The 22,215-nt window shown below is 33.4% G+C and overlaps 1 protein-coding gene across 6 annotated transcripts in view; it reads right to left on the bottom strand.

Annotated features, from left to right (window-relative positions):
- TRIO (trio Rho guanine nucleotide exchange factor) overlaps nucleotides 1-22,215 on the bottom strand; it is a 600,806-nt gene that overhangs the window by 130,299 nt on the left and 448,292 nt on the right. For all 6 annotated transcript variants that reach the window (XM_074199605.1, XM_074199606.1, XM_074199601.1 and 3 more), the window contains 7 exons: nucleotides 21,724-21,846; nucleotides 7,736-7,930; nucleotides 7,490-7,605; nucleotides 6,518-6,584; nucleotides 5,790-5,899; nucleotides 3,078-3,147; nucleotides 2,562-2,651 (listed from right to left, as the gene is read on the bottom strand). In XM_074199605.1, coding sequence (XP_074055706.1) covers nucleotides 2,562-2,651; nucleotides 3,078-3,147; nucleotides 5,790-5,899; nucleotides 6,518-6,584; nucleotides 7,490-7,605; nucleotides 7,736-7,930; nucleotides 21,724-21,846 — 771 coding nt within the window. The remainder of the gene's footprint in view (nucleotides 1-2,561; nucleotides 2,652-3,077; nucleotides 3,148-5,789; nucleotides 5,900-6,517; nucleotides 6,585-7,489; nucleotides 7,606-7,735; nucleotides 7,931-21,723; nucleotides 21,847-22,215) is intronic.

Below are 22,215 nucleotides of genomic sequence, written 5' to 3'. Positions count from 1 at the left end.
CTGAAAAGTTTTTGGACAAGAATGACAAGAAAAAAGTTTGTGGACATATAACTAAATAGTAGAATATTGGGACTAGAATATATATCTTCTGACTCCTAATATTTAGCTCTTTCTGCTATTTAATAGTATCTTACATGTGAAGATTTTCCAAAGTGCTTTATAATATATTATCTTATGTGTTCCTTACAATTATATAAAATGTTTATTTTATTTATTATGTTCATATCATTATATATGTATTCATATCAAATACATTATATTCATTCGTTATAATATAATTATTATATCCATTAATATTATTATGTTCATTTTAATATATTATTATATTCACTAGACTACAAATAAGTTGTCTAAAATTCAGACTGGTTGAGTGATATGTCCAGAGTCACAGAGCTATTAAGAAGGAATATGGATCCAATATTACTGCTTCTAAGTCCAGTGTTCTATTCATTAAGCATAGTGTCTTTCATCTTATTCTTTAAATTCTTATTTTAACAAGGCCAAATTTTTCTCAACAAAATGAAAAAAATGATGCATCAATATCAAAAATACATCACTTAATTTTGTTGATTATAGAAGGAGGAAAAGGAAAAAAAGGGCAGCAATGTTTAATGGTTGGCATGTCCTAAAAAGAATATTTAATACATTAGTCTAATCAGATAAACCTAGATAGAAAATTTATTTATATGTTAAACATGTAATTAATATTCTTCCTCTGAACAAGAACACTAGTCACAGAACATAGTTATCATAAATAAAGCCCTGTGGGATTTTTATAATTAGTTTTAATTATGACAGATGACTCAAATGAACTACTTTTATCCACAAAGAAAACACTCTCATGTGCGAATTAGTAACGGTTTTACCTTTTAATTTAGTTCTTTTCATTCTAAATGGAATATGATTTTATAAAAATATTTCTCACAAAAATAAATATTTGTTGACTAACAAATTTATTATAAACCCTTCATTGGTCAATGGTATATTCACTATAATATAATCTAAGGAAGGAAGGAAGACACAATAGAAAATTATCTTTAAAAGTTTCTTTTAGAAAAAAACTAACAATATATACTGGTAAAATCTATCATTTATATATTCATAAGCTATCTTAAATTCCAATGATAATGAAGGATTAAAAATTTTTTTGTCCTTGAAAATTTAAATGTAGCATATGCTCCCACAGCTTAAGCCTTAAATAACCTTTCCTTTGTGTGAGTCTTTGCCTTCAATCTTGATGAAACCTTAGTTCATGGGAAACAATAAAATTCTCACACAAAGATAAAAACAGCATTAAGCTTCTAGTGGATTTAAAATTGATGAAAGCAATGTATTATCACTGACTGCAAAGATAATAAAAACTCAAAGATTTCATAGCATTTGAAGGTACATGAAAAGGTCATTTATTAGAAGACACACATTTAAATCCTATCAAGATCCTAAAGATTAAGATTCCTTTCTTAAAAAATGAAAGATTAAGGAGAAAGTATTCCTTGGTAGAAGCACAAAGGTAAAGGTATATAATAAACTACATTTATGTATTACCTAACTTTTCTATATGCAATTGAGTAGCACATCAAACGAAAAAATATAAATGGGATTCAAATGAGTATATCTTTTAATTCACAGTAGCATACCTTTGGCTCACAATTTGAAATTCATCAAGTTTTCTGGGACTTGAGAAAGTCATTAAGTTTCATGCCTTTTTATACAAAATAACCTTCACAAAGTCTTCTTTCTCCATGAAACAAATAGATTTTATCTTATCTTGCTCAAAGAGAGCAAGGTTTATAAATGTGACATAAAGATAGAGTTGTCTATGGTGCCACTTTCTAGGATTTATTATCTTGTGCTACACTTGGCCACTGATACCAACATTAAAGCAAAGCAGAGAGAAGTTATTTAAAATTCTAGGTCATTTTTGCTTTAAAAATAAGAAGACAAATATGTTAGTGCCATTTTTCCCATATATATTTAATTTAATAACATGTGTAATAAAATTAGTAGCTGTGTAGTATGTAAATTTTAAACATGTAGATTTTACTTACTCAAACATAACTCACTGTTGCTGAATAATTTCCTTTAAAATCACATTTTATGTTTAAAAGCAAAATAGCATAAAAATCACTACAAAGTAGTTCTATCTTGAAATGATTTATCAAATTCAATCTACAAAATTTCTAAAGGCTGGCTGAATGAGATTGAATTGCAATTGAGAAATATTTAAAAAATAAATAAAAATATAATACAACATGGATAATGGTAATTTATGAGGCTTTTTTAAGTCACTGGGGAAGGAAATAGCCAATCACTCCAGTATCTTTGCTAAGAAAACCTAATGGACAGCACTGGCATGTTATAGTTCATAGGGTCACGAAGAGTCTGACATGACTAAGTGCCTGCACAACAAATAGAAGTCAGCATACAGCCTACAGAGATCTGTTTCTATTTGAGTTTGACAACCCTTATGAAATGAAATTGAAGTGTCAATTTGGTGTGTAAATTACATGTAAAATTTTGTTCCCATTCGTGCTCATTTAAAAAAATTATTTTATACTTACATCAAAATAAGATCCTGCATGCTCTAATATCAGCTGAGTAGAGTCTGGCTTATTTTTACAATATGTGACATACATCTGAAACTTATCTGCCTGTAAAACAAAAAGTTTGAACATTTTATGTAAGAACCTTTCTTGGACTGCAAGAACCCAATGTACGAGCAAATGCTTTTGTGAAAAACAACAGTTTAAGAAAAAAAAATACCTCAAATAAGAATAACAGAAACCATTTAATAACAAAAAGCTCCTCAAATCAGAAGAGATCACCCTACAGATAATCACTGTGTTAGTGACTGAATTAATAAAAATAAAGCTAACATTTTTTTCTCATAAAAACATTATTTTTAGAATGTAATTTCAGGAAAAAGGTGCTGAACTTGTTTACAAATTGTATTCAGTATTCAGCAGAGGGTGGGAAAATTAAGGATAATCAAAGGATATCAAAGGAATAAAAATCCTTTTCACTACCCCATATAGCATTAGATTTTCCTGACCCAACAAAGGTTGGGATTTCATTACCCAAGTAACGAAGCAATGTCCAACATCTTCTGGTAACTGTTCATATTTTTCCAGCTCTTTTAAAAATATGCTGCAAAGAAGGAAAAATAATATCATCAAGAAAGAGACAGTTCAATAATTTAATATGGCAAGAATTCAGCTATGTGCTAACTAGTCCTTCCTCCAAGGCAGATCATAATCCTTCCATGCACCTATGTCCATGTAGATGGCTTAAAAAATTGCTCTGGCCAAAAACAACAACAACAACAACAACAACAACAAAACTAAAAACAGAAACAAAAGAAAGAAAAGAAAAGATTATCACTTAGTGGCCAATCCTGTGATGAACTTACCACAGACTGGTAGACAAATGACGGATGTCATTAGGCCTATCCTCAAAGCTTTTCTGACTTTAAAAGCTTTATGAGAGTTTGTGCTCCCTTGACAAAGCCACTGAGGGTCATTTTCAGATTATAATGAGGCCTTGGGGACTACGGAGGCATGAAAGTGATTCTATGTTTTATATTTAAAGTTTTTTACTCATGATTATGATACTGCTAAGGGAATTCTGATTGAAACAAGATTAATTCCATCATAAGCACTGAACATCTTGTGAAGATGAAGGGTAATGTCTGTAAAATGTTTTAAAATTTTTTTTTTGCAAGGCAAATAGGCCACACAGCTAGGTAATTATTAAGTGTCTGAGGCTGAATTTGTACTCCTGACTCCAGGGCCAGTGCTCTATCCACTGCGCCACCTAGCCGCCCCAAATGTTTTAAAATCTTCAAGCAAATGTAAGAATATCAAATTCCAGGGATTGTTTCATTCTTTGTATTTTTAATCCCCAGCACCCAGCACAGTTCCTAGAACATGATATTTTAAAAAACATTTTTGACTAAAATACAAAGGACAGTCATAGAATGATGAGGAGAAGGACTGAAAAGATTGAGAATATCTGAATTGGAGAGGTCCACAGGTTTACCTTTGCCCTGAAAATTCAACCCTACTTCCCAAACATATTCAACAAGTGTTCATCCTGACTTCACTTGAGGACATCTAGCCAGAAGGAACTTACCACCTCCCCAAGCATCCCATTCCAGTTTCTGAAGAACTCTAATTACCAAGAAGATTTTTTTTCCCTGACATAAAACATTTTAAGGTTTATAGAAACCTTATTGAGCAGATGGTACAGTACTATGATCTTTATTTTAAAGATATTTTAAAAAACCTCAAAAACAAAAACAAAACAAAACAAAAGAAAAAAACCTCAAACAACTGAGAGTGAGAAGATTATAGATCCTCTCCATTTTAGAAGGAATTGTTAGAATGACAATTTCAATAGCCTCAATTCTGGACTTATGCACCTTTAATCTGGACTTCATAGCCCTGCCTCCGATTTTTCTCCCTGCCTTTTGATTTTACACTTCACTTCCCAAACACTCTCTAGAGGCAGCAAGGTGACACTGTATATGGTGCTGGGTCTGGAGTCAGGAAGACTTGAGTTCAAATCCTGTCTCTGAACTTAGCAGCTGGGTAACCCTGGGCAAGTACCTGAACCTATTTGTATTCACAAAATGAGGATCATAACAGCACACAGAAAGAGTTTAAACCAGGATCAAATGAAATAATATTTGCAAAGTGCTTAGCACACTGCCTGGCATAGTGGGCGCTCAATAAACCCTTCTTTCCACTTTTCCTTCTTTTCTTCCTTACGGTACTGATTATCTCACTTTTGTACTCAAAAAATGTTCAAGTACCTATTGTAATACAAATAATCAGCATGGTATTCATGACCTTCATACTTTTACCCAAACCTTATTCCAGCATTCCTATCCATTCTTTCTTAATGAATTCTATTCTTTCCTGTTGCTGCAGCTTTGATCATGTTTTTTCTTTCTGTCCTCTTCTATGGCACCTACCTGATGACACCATACCCAGTTTAAAGGTGCAGTTCAAAACTGTCTTCCTTCATAAAATCTTTGCCAATCCCACAATTAAACATTACCCCCTTGGTCTCCAGAATCCTCAAACTGCCATACCATACTTATTACACTTGTGATATTTTCCTGTCTTATAGTTACACAGCACACAGCACATTTGGAGGAAGCTATATGCATTTTTGGGTAGGAAGTGACGGAAAAGAGCCTTCATATCAGCTGCTTCTTCAAGCCTATTATCTAAAGGGCAATTATGAGTGGTGGCCAATGGAGAGCTTTGTCCAGCTACAGCGTTTCTTCCTTGACCTTAACAAAGTGATTAATGAGTCACTGATTGCTCAGTGAGAGGAAAGAAGGCTACAGGTTTTCTTTTTAGATATTTCCTCAGTTTCTATCACAGAAGAAAATAAATATATGAACAGCAGCTATTCTGAAGGTATGAATTCCTTTTATACAAGGAGTGATGTGTCACTTAAATGGAGCTATGCCCAAAGAGCAATAAAATTGATCATACTCTTTGACCTAGTGATACCAATACTAGTCCTGTATCCAGAAGAAATCCTAAAAAATGGGAAGTCTCATATGTTCCAAAATATTCAGCTTTTTATGTAGTGACAAAGAATTGGATATTGAGGAAATGCCCGTCAAATAGAGAGCTTCCATGCAAGCAGATTTCATCAAAAGTTACAGAAATAAATGCTAAACACAGATAAAACTTCTGTTTTTAAGGGGAAATCTCCAGAGAAATGTCTTGATTTCAAAAATAATATGCTTTCCAAAGATAAAAGCCACTCACTTATTATGAAATTCATAGATTTCCTGCATGTTTCCAAAGATAATATGTTCTTTGTTTACAATGCCAGGTGGGATCTCTTCAACACCGCTGGTCATTTCCCATAGATATGTCTGCCAGGGAGGGAAAGACATAGATTATGTCAAAAGATAACACATTTCCAAGAAGCTGCTATTTTGACACTTGAGAATGACTACCTTTTACTAAGGTGCAAAGAGAAACAAAACTTAAGATGCCAATTTTATAAAGACCAGATTTTTAAAGGTGCTATTAAAATGGTATTCTTACTCAAGATTGTGGCTATACCTTCACTTTGCAGTTTTTTGTTCAGCCTTAGGATATTAAAATTAATATACACTGTGGCAAGATATGTGATCACATTCAGATACTGCTGAATGTTATTTATCCATTACAATAATTGGATAAGTTTGCATGAAATGGTTCAAAAATTCTATACAAAAAGGATGTCAGCCAATCAGTCATGTGATAAACAGAATGAAAGAATTAATGCTGTATCATCTCTGCTGAACCATCAAACAAATTGAATCCCTTCACAGAAAGAGGCAGTCATGAATTACTGTTCATGTGGTCTATAAAGAATCTAAGGTGGTCAGGGTTAACGAGTTACTAATTAAAAAAACAAATCTACAAAGATGAAAAGGTCAACATAATTAGGCTGCATTTAAGGGGGGAAACCGCCAACCCCCCCCAAAAAAAGAACCACCACTTACATCCATACATTCCCGAAGGTCTCTTACATAAGCCTTTTCAGTCTGAATTAATTCAGCCATTATGAACCTTAAAAGCGAAGAACAGGGTATATTACTCCTAAGAACTTAAATAGGTAATGGCATATGTATGTGTTTGTATACATATATTTATAACATCTGTAACATTTTCTGCATTATATTTACACAGAAATTGGCACATAGGAATTTAGAGGAAGTGTATCTACATTTTTGGCTAGGAAGAGTGATGGAAAAAATACCTCATGTCAAATGTTTCTTCATGCCTATTATCTAAAAGGAAATTATGAGTGGTAGCACATATATATTATATACATATATATATATATATATGCACACACACATATCTATATATTTCGCTCGTTAGACATCAATAAAAAGAATAATGCTGATAATTAAAGCATCAGTGTGGTCTGATATATGATTAATGTATTACAAACACAATTCATATTTGATAAGTCTGTGCGAGTCTGTGTGTGTCAAAGTATATGCCCTCACCAAGGAAAGACAGATCTATAAGAGATCTTACCAACTACTTCAAAGAAAACTAAAGATTTGAGATAAAAATTATTTAGGAAAATCATATGATAAATCCTATTTTTTCAAATAAAAATTTAGTACAATTCAATTCCTAAAGGTCAAACATCTGAACTTTAGGCCTATAATTTACTGATGTTCTAATAACTAAATTCTACTGCTAACTTAATAATTTAATAGTTTCAAAATAACTAAAAGAGGATCGTCAACACCCAAAGTAAAACAGGGTAGATAAGTGGGAGGGGGGGAAACGATACTATTTCTGAACTAGATGAGTATAATATTTATATATGAAAATCAAAGATAATTGTGCCATTTGATTTCAGAGTATACATATAGTGATGAAACGATGGTATTAAGTCAGAGAATAAATTTCATCCTCTATATGAAGGACTAAAGATAAATCTGCAAATGTCTTACTCTTTTCTCCGAGCAGATTTTCGCTTTTCTTCATTAAGTTCATGAGCAGCATCCCGCAGTTTGACTTCTGATCCAGGAACACTGGCTGGGATTATATCCAGTTGAAGGCTTTTACTCTATATGAAAAATGGGGAGCCCAGTAGAGTTGGAGGGCACAAAAGAGAAGATGAGCTTGGTTATGTAATCAGCAAAGGGGTCATCAAGTAGAATATACTTGATTTATTCAGTCTATACAGGGAAACTTACCGATTTATTGGAATCTGAAGAGATCCCCAGGGCTTTTTCCAAAGAAGTCCTATATTTTTCCATTCGCAGAGAGAAATCTCTGTACCTTTTATCCACAGCAGTGACACATTTTTTAATCTCTGCTGCATGGGCATGCCCCTTTTCACAAAAGCCATCAGCCAGCTGTATCAACAGCTTCACCCTCTCTTTGGTTTGCTGTGAAAAAAAAAACACAGGAAAGTACTATGAAATAAATTCAACTCAAACACCAAAAACCTGAAATATGCTAAAATCTGCTTCTTTAAAAATGAAAAGAACTGTTGATGATGAATGAAACCTTAAACTAGAAAGGACTTGGAGAGTCATATAGTCAACTTATCCTTGGTTCCAAATAGGACTACTTTTCTCATTCATTCTATATCAATAGGCATGTGATTTTTTTTTCTTTAGAGAAAGTCCTACTCTTCAAAAATGCATTATAGTGTCAAATAGTTTTCATCATTATTACACTCCTGTTTGATTACTGCACTTCCCCTTGAAAATTGGAACCTAAATTTATAGAAGCTAAGTAATTCCATTGTTGACTCTGTTTACTCCTTTAAATGAAGATGTACAATTATCTTTTATGCTTACATGTAATTGGCTTCAGAAATTTCATGTATGAATATTCTATGTAATCTCCTAGGAGGTAGGGATTGCATGTCTTTTCTTCCCTCTGTTAAGAACAACTACTGTATGGTGTACATAGCAGGTTCACTGGAAAACTAATGATTAAAATTACTTTTACATGAAAAGTCTCATTTCTTCCCTTTTCTTAGTCTCCAGTGGACCTGGACCAGAACTGGCTCACCTATCAAAAATTATTTTAAAAAGTTGGTATCATGCTTTTCTATTCTTTGTAATATGACTATCTTGGTGCCACAGATGAAGAAATATTCCATGTTTCACTTAAACAGAAATAGTATAGGGGTACTATAGTGAAAAGAACACAAGAGGACTTTGGATTAAAATCTGCTTGACCTTCTGTAGTCACTTAGCCTCCATGGGTCTTAGTTTCTTCATATGTAAAATGAAAAGGTCAGATGAGGCCCTTTCCAAATTTATAATTTATTCACTGATAACTAGGCATATAAGTATAGTTAAATTTCTGAGGCAGTGTGGCATATTAAGAAAGAATTTGGATTTCTGAGTCAAGAAGACATTGATTTGACTTTGCAGTATTACCCTGGGCCAACTTATTTTCTCTGAACTCCCATGTCTTTATCTATGTAATGAAATAGCTGGACTTGATGAACTATAATCGCTTCAAGCTCTAATTTATAATCCTATTAAATATGGAGCAATACATTTATAAAATTGAATTTATTTGATGTCTTTTTTTACATCTTTTTATTGATGTTTTACTTTTCCAAATACATATTATTGAAGATATTTTTTTAACATTCATCCATATGCATATGTGTATTTCTAAGTTACAAAATTTCCTTCCACCCTCCCTTCCCACCCCCTCCCCTCAGGGGTGAACAGTGAGGTTAATGTTGCATTTATACATTTGTGTTAAGCATGTTTACAGGTTAGCCATTTTTGGTATGAGGAATTAGTCTTAGATCATGTAAATCCCTCCATGCTTCTCTGGAGTTTGACCATTTAGGGCTTCTCATAGAACGAGAATATTCCATAATATTCATGTACCATAACTTGTTTAACCATTCTCCATTTGATAGGTATCCCCTCAATTTCCAATTCATTGCTACTTCAAAAAGATCAATCATATGTTTCTGAAAGAATTCACTCCAATAGTTAGAAGCTCGATCTATATATCTTCCATTGTTAAAAATAATTTCTAGTCAGACTTTGAATTATCTTTATGATTGGCAAAGGGGAAAATGCATTGGAGGTAAGCATGTCTTGAGATATAGATAAAAGTTCCAAATTCAAGAAAAATATCTTCTTGACTTAAAGAAAAGAAAGGATTTGATCCAAGTTTCATTGAACAGCCTCTAGAGTGTTTTCTTTTTCAGACATTAAACATATATCTAGCATGAATAAAATAGCTTACAATTTACAGTATTTGACTCTCTACTCAAATGTATCATAAAATTAATTTACTGGGTTAGTAGATGCCTTTAAAAGGCAGCTCATAAATGTTGACATTTCAAATATTAAGCAAGCAAAAAGCAAGACTCAGGATATGGAAATGTGACCAGGAAAGACCCATTGGTACTATTTCTCTAAAGCTTTTCATTTGTGAAAAGTGGATGTAACATTTAATATAGCCATAAAATTTTATAGCATTTACCTAATGTGGGACTGAGATGAGGTGGGTTAGTATGGGGGAAAATACACACATACATATACACAAAGCTACTTGTTGAACAAATTTTTGACTTGTCAACAATCTGATGACTTTGTGGGATCTGTTAAGAAAAGCTTGTCTGTAAGGAAATAAAAGAGAAAAGCAAAATTTGTGTCTTGAAAGCACAACTTCTGAATAATTTAGTTTATAATTTATTTATTGAGCTTTCAGATTCAAAAAAAAATGAGATTAATTCAGGACTATTCCAGAAAGGTGATTTAGGGAAGGGTTCTTCAAGCTGTCATCTATTTGCCAACTCAGAATGTATAGAGATGCCACATAGTCTTTCATTCATTCATTTACTCAACAAGCACTATTAAATGCTAGCTATTCAAAGTTTCAAAGTAGGAGAACATTGTTCACCTTAATAGCAACATTGTGAGATGACCAACTGTGATGGAAGCAGTTCCTCTCAGCAGTTGATCAAGGACAATCCTGAAAGACCTGTTATGGAAAATGCCATCCACATCCAAAGAAAAAACTATGGAATCTGAATGCAGAGCAAACATATTAGGTTCCTTTTTTTAAGTTATGGTTTTTTTGGTCATAGCTTCGTCGCCCCTTTCCTTAGTTCTAATTCTTCTTTCACAACATAACTACTTTGGAAATATGTTAAACATTATTGTACATGTACAACCTTATATCAGATTGATCACTGTCATTGGGAGGGGGTAGGAAAGGAAGGTGGTAGAAAAATGTGGAACTCAAAAGCTTGCAGAATGATGAAAACTATCTTTGCCTGTATTTAGAAAAAATAAATGAATGTATTTGAAAAATTCCAAATATAAATTATCTACCCTTTCAGGAGTTTACAACCTACTTGGTAATGGCTACAATAGGAACACAGGATTTTTATTATTTATTATTTTTTAAATTTATTTTTATTAAAGATATATATGAGTTTTACAATTTTCCCCCCAATCTTACTTCCCTCCCCCCACCTTCCCCACGGAAAGCAATCTGTCAGTCTTTACTTTGTTTTCATGTTGTACCTTGATCCAAATTGAGTGTGATGAGAGAGAAATCATATCCTTAAAGAAGAGACAAGAATTCTAAGAGGTAATAAGATCAGACAATAAGAAATCTGTGTTTTTCTAAATTAAAGGGAATAGTCCTTGAACTTTGTTCAAACTCCATATCTCCTTATCTGGATACAGATGGTACTCTCCTTTGCAGACAGCCCAAAATTGTTCCCGATTATTGCACTAATGGAATGAGCGAGTCCTTTAAGGTTGAACATCACCCCCATGTTGCTGTTAGGGTATACAGTGTTTTTCTGGTTCTGCTCATCTCACTCAGCATCAGTTCATGCAAATCCCTCCAGGATTCCCTGAAATCCCATCCCTCCTGGTTTCTAATAAAAGAATAGTGTTCCATGACATACAAATACCACAGTTTGCTAAGCCATTCCCCAAATGAAGGACATTTAATTGATTTCCAATTCTTTGCCACCACAAACAGGGCAGCTATGAATATTTTTGTACAAGTGATGTTTTTAGCCTTTTTCATCATCTCTTCAGGATATATACCCAGTAGTGGTATTGGTGGGTCAAAGGGTATGCACATTTTTGTTGCCCTTTGGGCGTAGTTCCAAATAGCTCTCCAGAAAGGTTGGATGAGTTCACAGCTCCATCAACAGTGTAATAGTGTCCAAGATTTCCCACAACCCTTCCAACAATGATCATTATCCTTTCTGGTCATATTGGCCTGTCTGAGAGGTGTGAGGTGGTACCTCAGAGAAGCTTTAATTTGCATTTCTCTAATAATTAATGATTTAGAGCAATTTTTCACATGGCTATGGATTGCTTTGCTCTCCTCATCTATAAATTGCCTTTGCATATCCTTTGACCATTTGTCAAATGGGGGATGGCTTTTTGTTTTAAAAATATTACTCAGGGGCAGCTAGGTGGTGTAGTAGATAAAGCACCGGCCTTGGAGTCAGGAGTACCTGGGCTCAAATCTGGTCTCAGACACTTAATGATTACCTAGCTGTGTGGCCTTGGGCAAGCCACTTACCCCCATTTGCCTTGCAAAAACTAAAAAAATTAAAAAAATAAAAATATGACTCAGTTCTCCGTATATTTTAGAAATGAGTCCTTTGTCAGTATCATTAGTTGTAAAGATTGTTTCCCAATTTACTACATTTCTTTTGATCTTGGTTACAGTAGTTTTATCTGTGCAAAAGCCTTTTAATTTAATGTAATTGAAATCATCTAATTGGTTTTTGGTGATGTTCTCCAACTCTTCCTTAGTCATAAACTGCTCCCCTTTCCATAGATCTGACAGGTGGACTAGTCCTTGATCTTCTAATTTGCTTATAGTATTGTTTTTTATATCTATGTCCTGTAACCATTTGGATCTTATCTTGGTAAAGGGTGTGAGGTGTTGGTCTAATCTAAGTTTCTTCCATACTAACTTCCAATTATCCCAGCAGTTTTTTTTTTATCAAAGAGTGAGTTTTTATCCCAATAGCTGGACTCTTTGGGTTTATCAAACACAGAATTTTTAAAAGAAAGAAAAAGAAGGGATAGATGACTAGCAAATGGAGCTATCAGTTTAGTCCTTGAGGAGGTTATTACTACATCTAAGATCCCTACTTTTGAAGTTTTACATACAGATACAATCTACAATGTTTCTATCTCTCATATCTCACTAACAATAAACTCCCTCTTGGTTCATATTATGAACTTGGACTCTGCTCTATTTTTTTAATCTATCCTTTCCACTCTGACATCACCTATCTCTTACTATAATAATAATTCATTAGCCATCATCCTAGAAAGACTGTATGGTGTAGTTGAAAAAGACCTAGACATTAAGTTTGGAGAGATCCAAGTTCAAATCCAGTCTCTGATCTTAGTTTTGTGAGCATGGTTATAGCACATTCTCATCTATAAAATGGGGATAATAATATCTACCCTCATCATGTTATTGGGAATTACCAAGGTCAGATAACATTGTTAAACTTTTAACATATAGTTTTAAGGATATATATAATTTCCCCCAATATTTCAGGTTTTCCATACTGCTAATTCTCAAACCTGCATTATTCCTGTCATCCAGTTACTACTCATATTCCTCCTATTCCTGAAAATCACAAAATGAATATGCTTTCATATAAAATAAAATTTATGACATATAACCATGGGGTCCTCACTTTTGCTTGGCAATCCCACTATTCCTAGTGACATTCTATCTCAAAGGACTTCATATAGTAAACAATGATGGACCATTGAGTGATATGACCTTTAGGAAGATTAATCTAGCAAAAGTATACAAGATGGACCAGAGAGGACAAAAAATAAGTGCTAAGAGACCCATTAGGATGATACTAAAATAGCTCAGATACCAGATTGATGAAAGCCCAAATTAATAAATGGAAAGGGTAAGAGATACTATTCAGGTAGAAATAAAAGCATCTGGCAACTTCTTAAATGTGTGAGAGGGAGAGGAGAGACCACAATACTCTGAGATCTAAAGCATGAATGACAGACAATTGACAAACAAAATTGCTGAGCAGGATTGTAGTCCCAGAGGAGATCAGGTAATGCTGAAGTATACTGAATTTGTCATGATTTAGTCTGGGAAAGTTGTGTTGCAATGTTGAGAGAGACACCAGTAAAGACAGAAGAGTCTGGTCAGGCTTGGTGGTATCCTGGGGAGCACTTGAGTTCAGGAATCTGGAGCTGCAGTGGGGTTAGCATTCATAGACAATCTACACTAAGTTCAGAAAAATATGGTAAACTTCCAGGCATGTGGGGCCACTGAGCTGCCTAAGGAAGGCAAACCATTCAATGTGAGAAAACAAGAGGGGGTTAAAGTTTCTGTCAATCAGGATTGGCACTGGTCCCATAATGGACACTGCATTTCTAGCTAGCCCAGGTGAGGCAGGAGACCCAGGCTCAAAAATCAAAAGTTGAATGCAAAAGTAGTAGATTTTAAGTATGATTAATCTTCAAAAAAGTCCAAAGGAAGGCAGGATGATAGAGTAGAAAATGTGCTCGACTTGAAGCCAGAAATGGCTGGATTCACCTCAGACCCAGGATAGTATGTGACCCTGGGCAAGCTAAGAAACTCTCAGCTTTTGTTCCTCATCTTTAAAATGAGAAGAATGGTCTCAATGGATTTTATGATCTCTTTCTGTTCTAAATTTGTGATTTAATGTATGTTTAGGGGTAGAAGGTCAGAGGATTCAAGGGTGGTACTGAGAACATCTCTATAATGACAGTTCAGGTTGGTATAGAGGCTAAGAGACTGAGCAAAATAAATAGGGTTTGGTTAGAGTATCACTCAAGCAAAAAAGCAGATGAGGCTAAAGGCATAGGTGGAAGGGTAAGAAGTAGAGTTAGAAAGGTGCATTCAGTTCATCTGGAAAAAAAAAAGATCCAAAGAACGGCTCTGCTTGTGGGTGGGAAAAATAGAATGAAAATGACACTTAAAGGAATGGAAGAGATTGAGGAACAAGATGCAAATACTAAAGTCATTTAGGGTAATGGCAGAGTATTGGGCAGAGACCTTTATGCTTAAGTGCTCAAGTCACTAAAAATAAGGAAGAAAATCCTGGAGATTAGTGGCAAGAAAAGTGGATATAATACTGCTGGCTTTCAAAGAAAAGATAATATAGGGTGTGGGGGAGGCATATAGGGGAAATGGAAATGATCTCATATTCCTCCTTGGGTGGTTTATTTTATTATGGGTGGGATGAGGATGAGAGTAGAGGATAGTATATGAAAACATTTAGTGAAAAAATTTTCTCTATTAATACAGAGTTCCAACCATTCTACAGTTTATAATTTTATAGAGTGTGCATTCTATAATTCAGTCACAGTGAACTAGCTGTCTTCTCTGAACACATCCTGGGTATTCCCACTTCTATTCTCCCTTTCTTCCCTAAGTCTGTAATATTCTCCATTGCTAGTTCTACTCCCTTTACTTCCTGCCCATTCTTCAAGGTTCAGTTTCTCTTCTGTGAAATCTTTTTTTTTTTGAGGATAATATTTTTATTACTAACATCACAGGGCAAAGTGTTTTATAAACCTTATAAGTACTACCGATATGTGATTTAGTTATTTATTGCTCAACTCTTTGAATATCCATCATCTAATATAACAGTATTCTGTAATTTTTAAAAATTCATTAATCATCTATATGTTTTATCCTTTTAGATAAAAATGAAGGCATAGAAATCATCTCTAAAAAAATTTTTCACCCCTTCTAAAGTTTTTTCCTCCAAATACCTCAAAGAGGTGATTCTGTTAAAGATATTGTATGCAGTGGGTATTTAATCAATGCTGAGTGAATTATTGTTGAATGAATTATTCTAATGACACTTAGACTATCTTCAGAGTGACTTATTATAGGGAAGAACCAAGAAGTATGAATTACCACTTATGCATCCAGCAGTTGATGCAGGTTAGAAGAACTAGGCAGTAGAAATCAACCAAATGAAAAAATACTAACCAAATCCAATTCAATTTCCCAATCATTTGCTGTCTACTAAGAGCAAGATACTGTGCTAAGTGTCAGAGATACATAGACAAAAATGAAGCCATTTCTATCCCCAAAGAACTTTCATTTATTTTATCATATTTATATTGCATACCTGTGTACTATAGATGTGAATTTTATGCATGCATTTATATAACTTGGTTATTGCACCCAGAGCTCATTGCATATACTCCATTTTAATAGACTAATAAATTGAATACACATGCAAGGTGTATTGTGTTGGTCTGAATACAGGTTTTGATACTTAAGATCTCTTTAAAATGAAAAAGGTATGTAAATATACAATAATGTGTGGATAGTGACTACATAAAATTAAAAATCATTGTTATATGAGAGGAAATACATTATTTTTTTATAAAACTAAGCTTCACTTAACAAAAACTTAATTAAGGGAATTATTATTTAATTTAATTGAGGAAGATTAAGAATGGCAAGATATAAAATTAAAGCATCTCTGAGATACCACCTCACACCTTTCAGGCTGGCCAATATGACCAGAAAGGACAATGACCAATGTTGGAAGGGATGTGGGAAATCTGGGACACTGATGCATTGTTGGTGAAACTGTGAACTCATCCAACCTTTCTGTAGAACAATTTGGAAATATGCCCAAAGGGCAACAAAAATAAGCATACCTTTTGATCCAGCAATACCACTACTGGGTCTACACCCTGAAAAGATTAAGAAAAAGTGTAGAAATATTACTTGTACAAAAACATTCAAAGCAGCCCTGTTTGTAGTGGCAAAGAATTGGAAATTAAACGAATGTCCTTCAATTGGGGAATGGCTTAACAAACTATGGTATATCTATGTCATGGCATACTTGTTCTATTAGAAACTAGGAGGGATGGGAGTTCAGGGAAGCCTGGAAAGATTTACATGAACTGATGCTGATTGAGATGAGCAGAACCAAAAAAACACTCTAACAGCAACATAGGGATGACAATCAAACTTGATGAACTTGCTCATTCCATCAGTGCAATAACCAGGGACAATGTTGGGCCATCTGCAATGGAGAATACCATCTGTATCCAGAGAACGAATTGTGGAGTTTTAACAAAGACCAAAGACTATTACCTTCAATTTAGAAAAAAAAGCTGTTATTATGTAATTTTGCTATCTCTTATACTTTTCATCACATTCAACTGAGATCAATGTATACTATGGAAACAATGTAAAGACTAACAGAATGCCTTCTGTGGGGTGGGGGGATGGAAACAAAAATGGGGGGAAAATTGTAAAGCTCAAAATAAACAAAATCTTTCTAAAAAAAAAGAATAGTAAAATATAATAGCAAATTAGGTTGTTCCCTGATGAAGAGGAAGCTAACACAGTGGGATATCTTAGAAACAACTTGTCCTTTCCTCTCATCCTACTTCATGCCACTTTATAGGCAAACAACAGATCTGGTGGCAAAACACATAAATTTCAGGCCTCTGCTTTACCTTCTTTGTTTTTCAATAAATACATAAGCAATGACCCAAGGGAGATTTGTGTGTGTGTGTGTGTGTGTGTGTGTGTGTGTGTGTGTGTGTGTGTGTATGAGTGAAATGTCCAAATCTTCGGATAAAGTACAAACTCTTTGGAGAAGTAGATGGGGTTCCATGGATCTTCTGTTACCACACAGTCAAGGGTCAGGAATTCAGGAGACAGAAGGAAATACCATAAGAAAAATAATCCTGGGCTAGTGATATATACAGCTGCTGAGAGGACTGAGTAAGGAGAAGAGATACATAGAAGAGAAGTTTTACTGGTCAGGTTCTTTAAGTATACATGTAGGGCTGGAAGAGAAACTGTGGCTACTGGTTATGTTATTTTTGGGGAAACCATAGAGATCTATATTATGCCATAGGTACTAAGTAGTATTAATGTCTTATAATACAATATATAATATATATATATATATGATATATACAATATATAATATAATATAATAATTTAGAAGAAAAAGCACAGCTTATATTTGGAATAATATGATAACTACAAGGTAAAGCAATAAATATTTGATAAACATATTTTATACTTGTGGACTTAAAACTGAATGCTACAAATAAAATGCATTAATGAACACTTTTCTATTTTTATGTGCTATTATTTCTACTCTAATAGTAGAATTATTTTTAAATAAAGATGACAGAAAAACATGAAATATATTAAGAAGATAATGTTAATAATCTCCTTCCTTGCTGGGTATAATCAAATGAAAAATAAAAGCAAAAACAAAGAGTGCATATACTAATCCAGGTATCCAACTTGTATGGACTAAACCAGAATAAAATATAATCAGAAAATATTTAACAAAATAAGTAAAGTACAATAAAATAATGATAATATTAATAGGTGGATTTCTAAGTAAGTTAATATGATGCATAATATTTACAACTCAGTGGTACCCATTTCTACTTTAGTTTCACAACACTGTTCCAAATAAGTCTAGTCAAGTTTCAGAATGTGCTACAAGCACTGAAAGCTATTCCAAAAGAAGCATCTCCCAAATAACTTGAGCAATGAAAGCTCATGTGAATGTATTTAGATATAATATGTCTATTTAAGAAAAATCATTCATGCTATTTTAGATATTTATCATTTGTGCACATGTTTGTATGCATAGCTCACATTAATATATGTATACACACACACACACACACACACACACAAACATTTATAATACACACATATGTACATGGAGAGGACCAAAAGTTGTGACTCTAGAATTGTAACATTGGTCCTTAATCATAAGAAGGAAAGTTCCTAAAGTATCAAATACTTTTGTATGGGGTAAAAATTTTCTAGGCTATAAGGATTTTCAGTTGGGGTCCAGACATTGTTTAGAGAACATATCTCAATTTTATATTCTACATTCCATTAGCATGGAAATTATAAATGCTAGATAATTGGATTAACAAATAAATATAAAAGAATCTGATATCCTTCCAAAGTTGTACAAGTTTCTCCATATACTAAAAAAATGAAACTAATTTATATAAAAAGTGATTCAACAGAGTGTATGGCAGCATAATTACTCCATTCAATATAAGAAACACAGTCAAGTAAAAGACACCCATTCATAAAAAACAAAGCAGATTTTTTTTATTAAAAGGAAAAGAAAAAAGCAGACAGACAAGAAACAATTAACTGATAAAGATTATTCTTTTCATAATATTTTGAAATTCCATCAGTTCCTTAGTAGTACAAAGCAGACAAACCGCTGTCATTTTAAACATCTTTAAGGTACCAAATGGGAGAAGTCTTTGTATATCAAGGCAATAAAAATTTCAACTGCTAAATAATATTTTAGATACCTTGTCTCACGGTCCCTTAAACAGAACATGCATACAACAAACATGTCTATTCCTTAGGTCTCCAATAATTACAACTAGAGGAGGGCAAAAGGGTAAATTTAGGGACCATAATTTAGGGCAACCCAGTACAGTGGGAAGAATATTGAACTTGGTGAGAGGAAGTTAGTTGCTCTAACACTTTAAGCATGTGATAATTTATTCAGTCTGCTTGCAACTCAAGTTTTTCATTTATAAAATGGGGAAGATAATATCTGAATTACCTACTTCATAAGGTCATTGAGGGAGAAGCACTTTGTAAATCTTAATGTGCTATTCAAAGTATAGCTAATATTTTTTTTAAGGTTTCTGCAAGTTTAAAACACTAATGAGATCAGAGTTGGACTAAGTACGAATATAAAGAAAGGTACAAATAGTGTGTCTATCACTCAGTTTTATATAGATTTTGAAACAAAGCACACAAAGAAGAGGTAATAAATAAAACAGAAAAATATGTTACTTGGTGCAACTAATTTTAAAAAACTACATAAAATGCACACATATAAACACACATATTCACTTCTGAACTCATTCAATAAAGCACTCATTACATAGTTCAAAGTGACTGGCACAAGGGAATTATTGAATACATGCTTGTTGAATGACTTGAATAGAATAACTACAAAAAAAAAACTGACATGGAATACTATTGTTCTATTAGAAACCAGAAGGGATAGGAATTCAGGGAAGCCTGGAAGGATTTGCATGAACTGATGCTGAGTGAGATGAGAAGAACATTGTACACCCTAACAGCAATATGGGGGTGATGATCAACCTTAATGGACTTGCTCATTCCACCAGTGCAAAAATAAGGCACAATTTTGGGGTTTCTGTGATGGAGAATACCATCTGTATCCAGATAAGGAATTGTGGAGTTTGAACAAAGACCAAAGACTATTACCTTTAATTAAAAAAAAAAATAAAACCCGTTATCTTATTATGCAATTTTGCTCTCATACTTTATTTTTCTTCCTTAAGGATATGATTTCTCCCTCATCACATTCAACTTAGATCAATGTATACCATGGAAACAATGTAAAGACTAACAGACTGTCTTCTGTGGGGGGTGGAGGGAGGGAAAAAGATTAGGGAAAAATTGTAAAATTCAAAATAAATTAAATCTTTCTTTTATTAAAAAAAAGAGACTGATAACAGTCTTGAAGATAAAAGAATGATTCATATCCTTCAAAGTAATTTTCTGATAGCTATTCAGGGAGAAACCCTCTATTTGGGATTTGCCTTCAGAATCACTTATAAATACAAGCCACCTAGGAATGCCAACTTCATTATTGGCATCATCATAATGAATCAATCATTTTATTGTGCAGATTTGACTCATAAAAGCTTTTGGCTTTTTTTGAAAATCAAATTGACCGTCAAATCATTAAGACCAATCAAAATTGAGGCTATTCAAAAAAAAGAGCGTGGCAAGCAAACACAAAAGAAGAATCAATCTATCACTTACTAGCTGTGTGAACTTTAGAACATCATTTAACCTCTCCTGGACTCCACTTCTATCATTTGTGAAATGACAGGGCTATGATAACATGAAACTCCAGAATGTTCTGAGCAACTATTAGAAAACCTTTGTGGCCTCTCAAGGTGACAGACAGCTCTGAAGAGGATATGCTGATCTGAGTTATAAGATTGGATATGTTTTTAAAATTTAGTCACATAGTTAAAACGGATATGTATGTGCATGTATGTGTGTATGAGAGAGAACATATGAATTTTAATTATTAATACTTTATGATAAAGACAATATATCTGATTTTGAAAATCCTCCAAGGGGATTAGTGCAAGTATTTATTTCTACTTTACAGATAAGGAAACTGAGACTCAGTCAGATTTACTGAACTGATCAGTGTCACAGTTTACAAGAGTAGAAACTCAAACCCTAGTTTACGACTAGTGATTTTCTACTCTCCTCTTCTTTTAGCAAAGATATAGACAATAACCATACCAGTAGGTAGGTAGTGTGAATATTATTATCCCAATTTACAAAGGAAATTGAAGATTCACATAATTCCAGAGGTGCAAACAAGACTCAAGTCTTTCCACTGAATGATTTTTTCTTACTTCATCATTCCACTGTCTCAAGGGACACAGATACACAAATTAACAAAACAAACTAACCACCCTTGACCATAGATTTATTATATCATAAACAAATAAGATGAATAATAATTCAAATGATAGCAAAAACACACATTTAGATAATGCTTTAAAATTCTAAAAAGCTAATAAGGATTTATTTTATGAACTTACAAACAGCTTTAGGTAATCTAAAAACTTATAAACTTTGCAGATCTGTAGTAAATGGAATAGTGCCATTGGGACAGTGTAGTCCTGTTGTACAACTAAAGACAGGACAGGAAGAGCACAAGCAAAGTGGCTTCATGAGTGCATAAAAAGTTTTAACACTTGGTAGGATACAGTATACACAATGGGAACTCAGGAAACACTTTAGTAAAGGAAGAGAACAGTGAAGAGGAAGAGCAGCAGGAAAAGGTCAACTAACAGAAGAAAAAAAATCAGCAATAGGAAGAGGAAAAGAGGAATGAGAAAACAGCAAGAAGGAAAGGAAAGAAAAGTAGGAAAAAGCTCTGGATGTTATTTAACTGTCATATTATCATGTATATATAAATAAAACAACCTACTTAACATGGAAATAACTTATCTGATTTCATTGTTTTTAAAATTGCAGCTCTGTTTAACACTTAGCCATAGTTTTGTTGTTTTGGATCATTGTACAAAGAATAAAGAGAATCAGACCTGATCCAGATGAATTATTAATTTTAATTTACCTTTGCAGTAATCTGAAACTCCTCATGTTCTTTCAACAGTTCTTGAGTGTGCTGTATACTGGAACCAGTGGACGTGTGTGTAGATAAATAAAACTCTCCATTATCATGGATCCATTCCAGAGCCTGCCACAAAAGAATAAAGAAAAAAAAGAGTTTAAAAAAAATTAGGTGGAAAAGTTTTATAATGGAAGCTAAAATGACTATCCTTTACTAACATGTGAATTTGTTGTCCGGGTAATTACTTATTAATAAACTTTTCTCAATGTACTAAAAGTTTCTGAAGCAATAACAAAATAATCAAAAAGGTTTCTATCACAAAAAATGAAATTATGACTGTGTGATTTGTATAATAACAACTTCAAACCTTCATAACCATAGCCTTGAGGGTACAACAAAAAAGGTTAATATCTTTCTGTAAGTGCAAAGGGAAGTATGGGTGTTAGGTGATTAGTTTCTCCACACATTAAAAATACCACACATTCAATATTAAAA

The sequence above is a fragment of the Macrotis lagotis genome, chromosome X, assembly GCF_037893015.1.
Source record: "Macrotis lagotis isolate mMagLag1 chromosome X, bilby.v1.9.chrom.fasta, whole genome shotgun sequence".
Classification (NCBI taxonomy): domain Eukaryota; kingdom Metazoa; phylum Chordata; class Mammalia; order Peramelemorphia; family Peramelidae; genus Macrotis; species Macrotis lagotis.
This window is presented reverse-complemented; position numbering and strand designations above follow the sequence as displayed.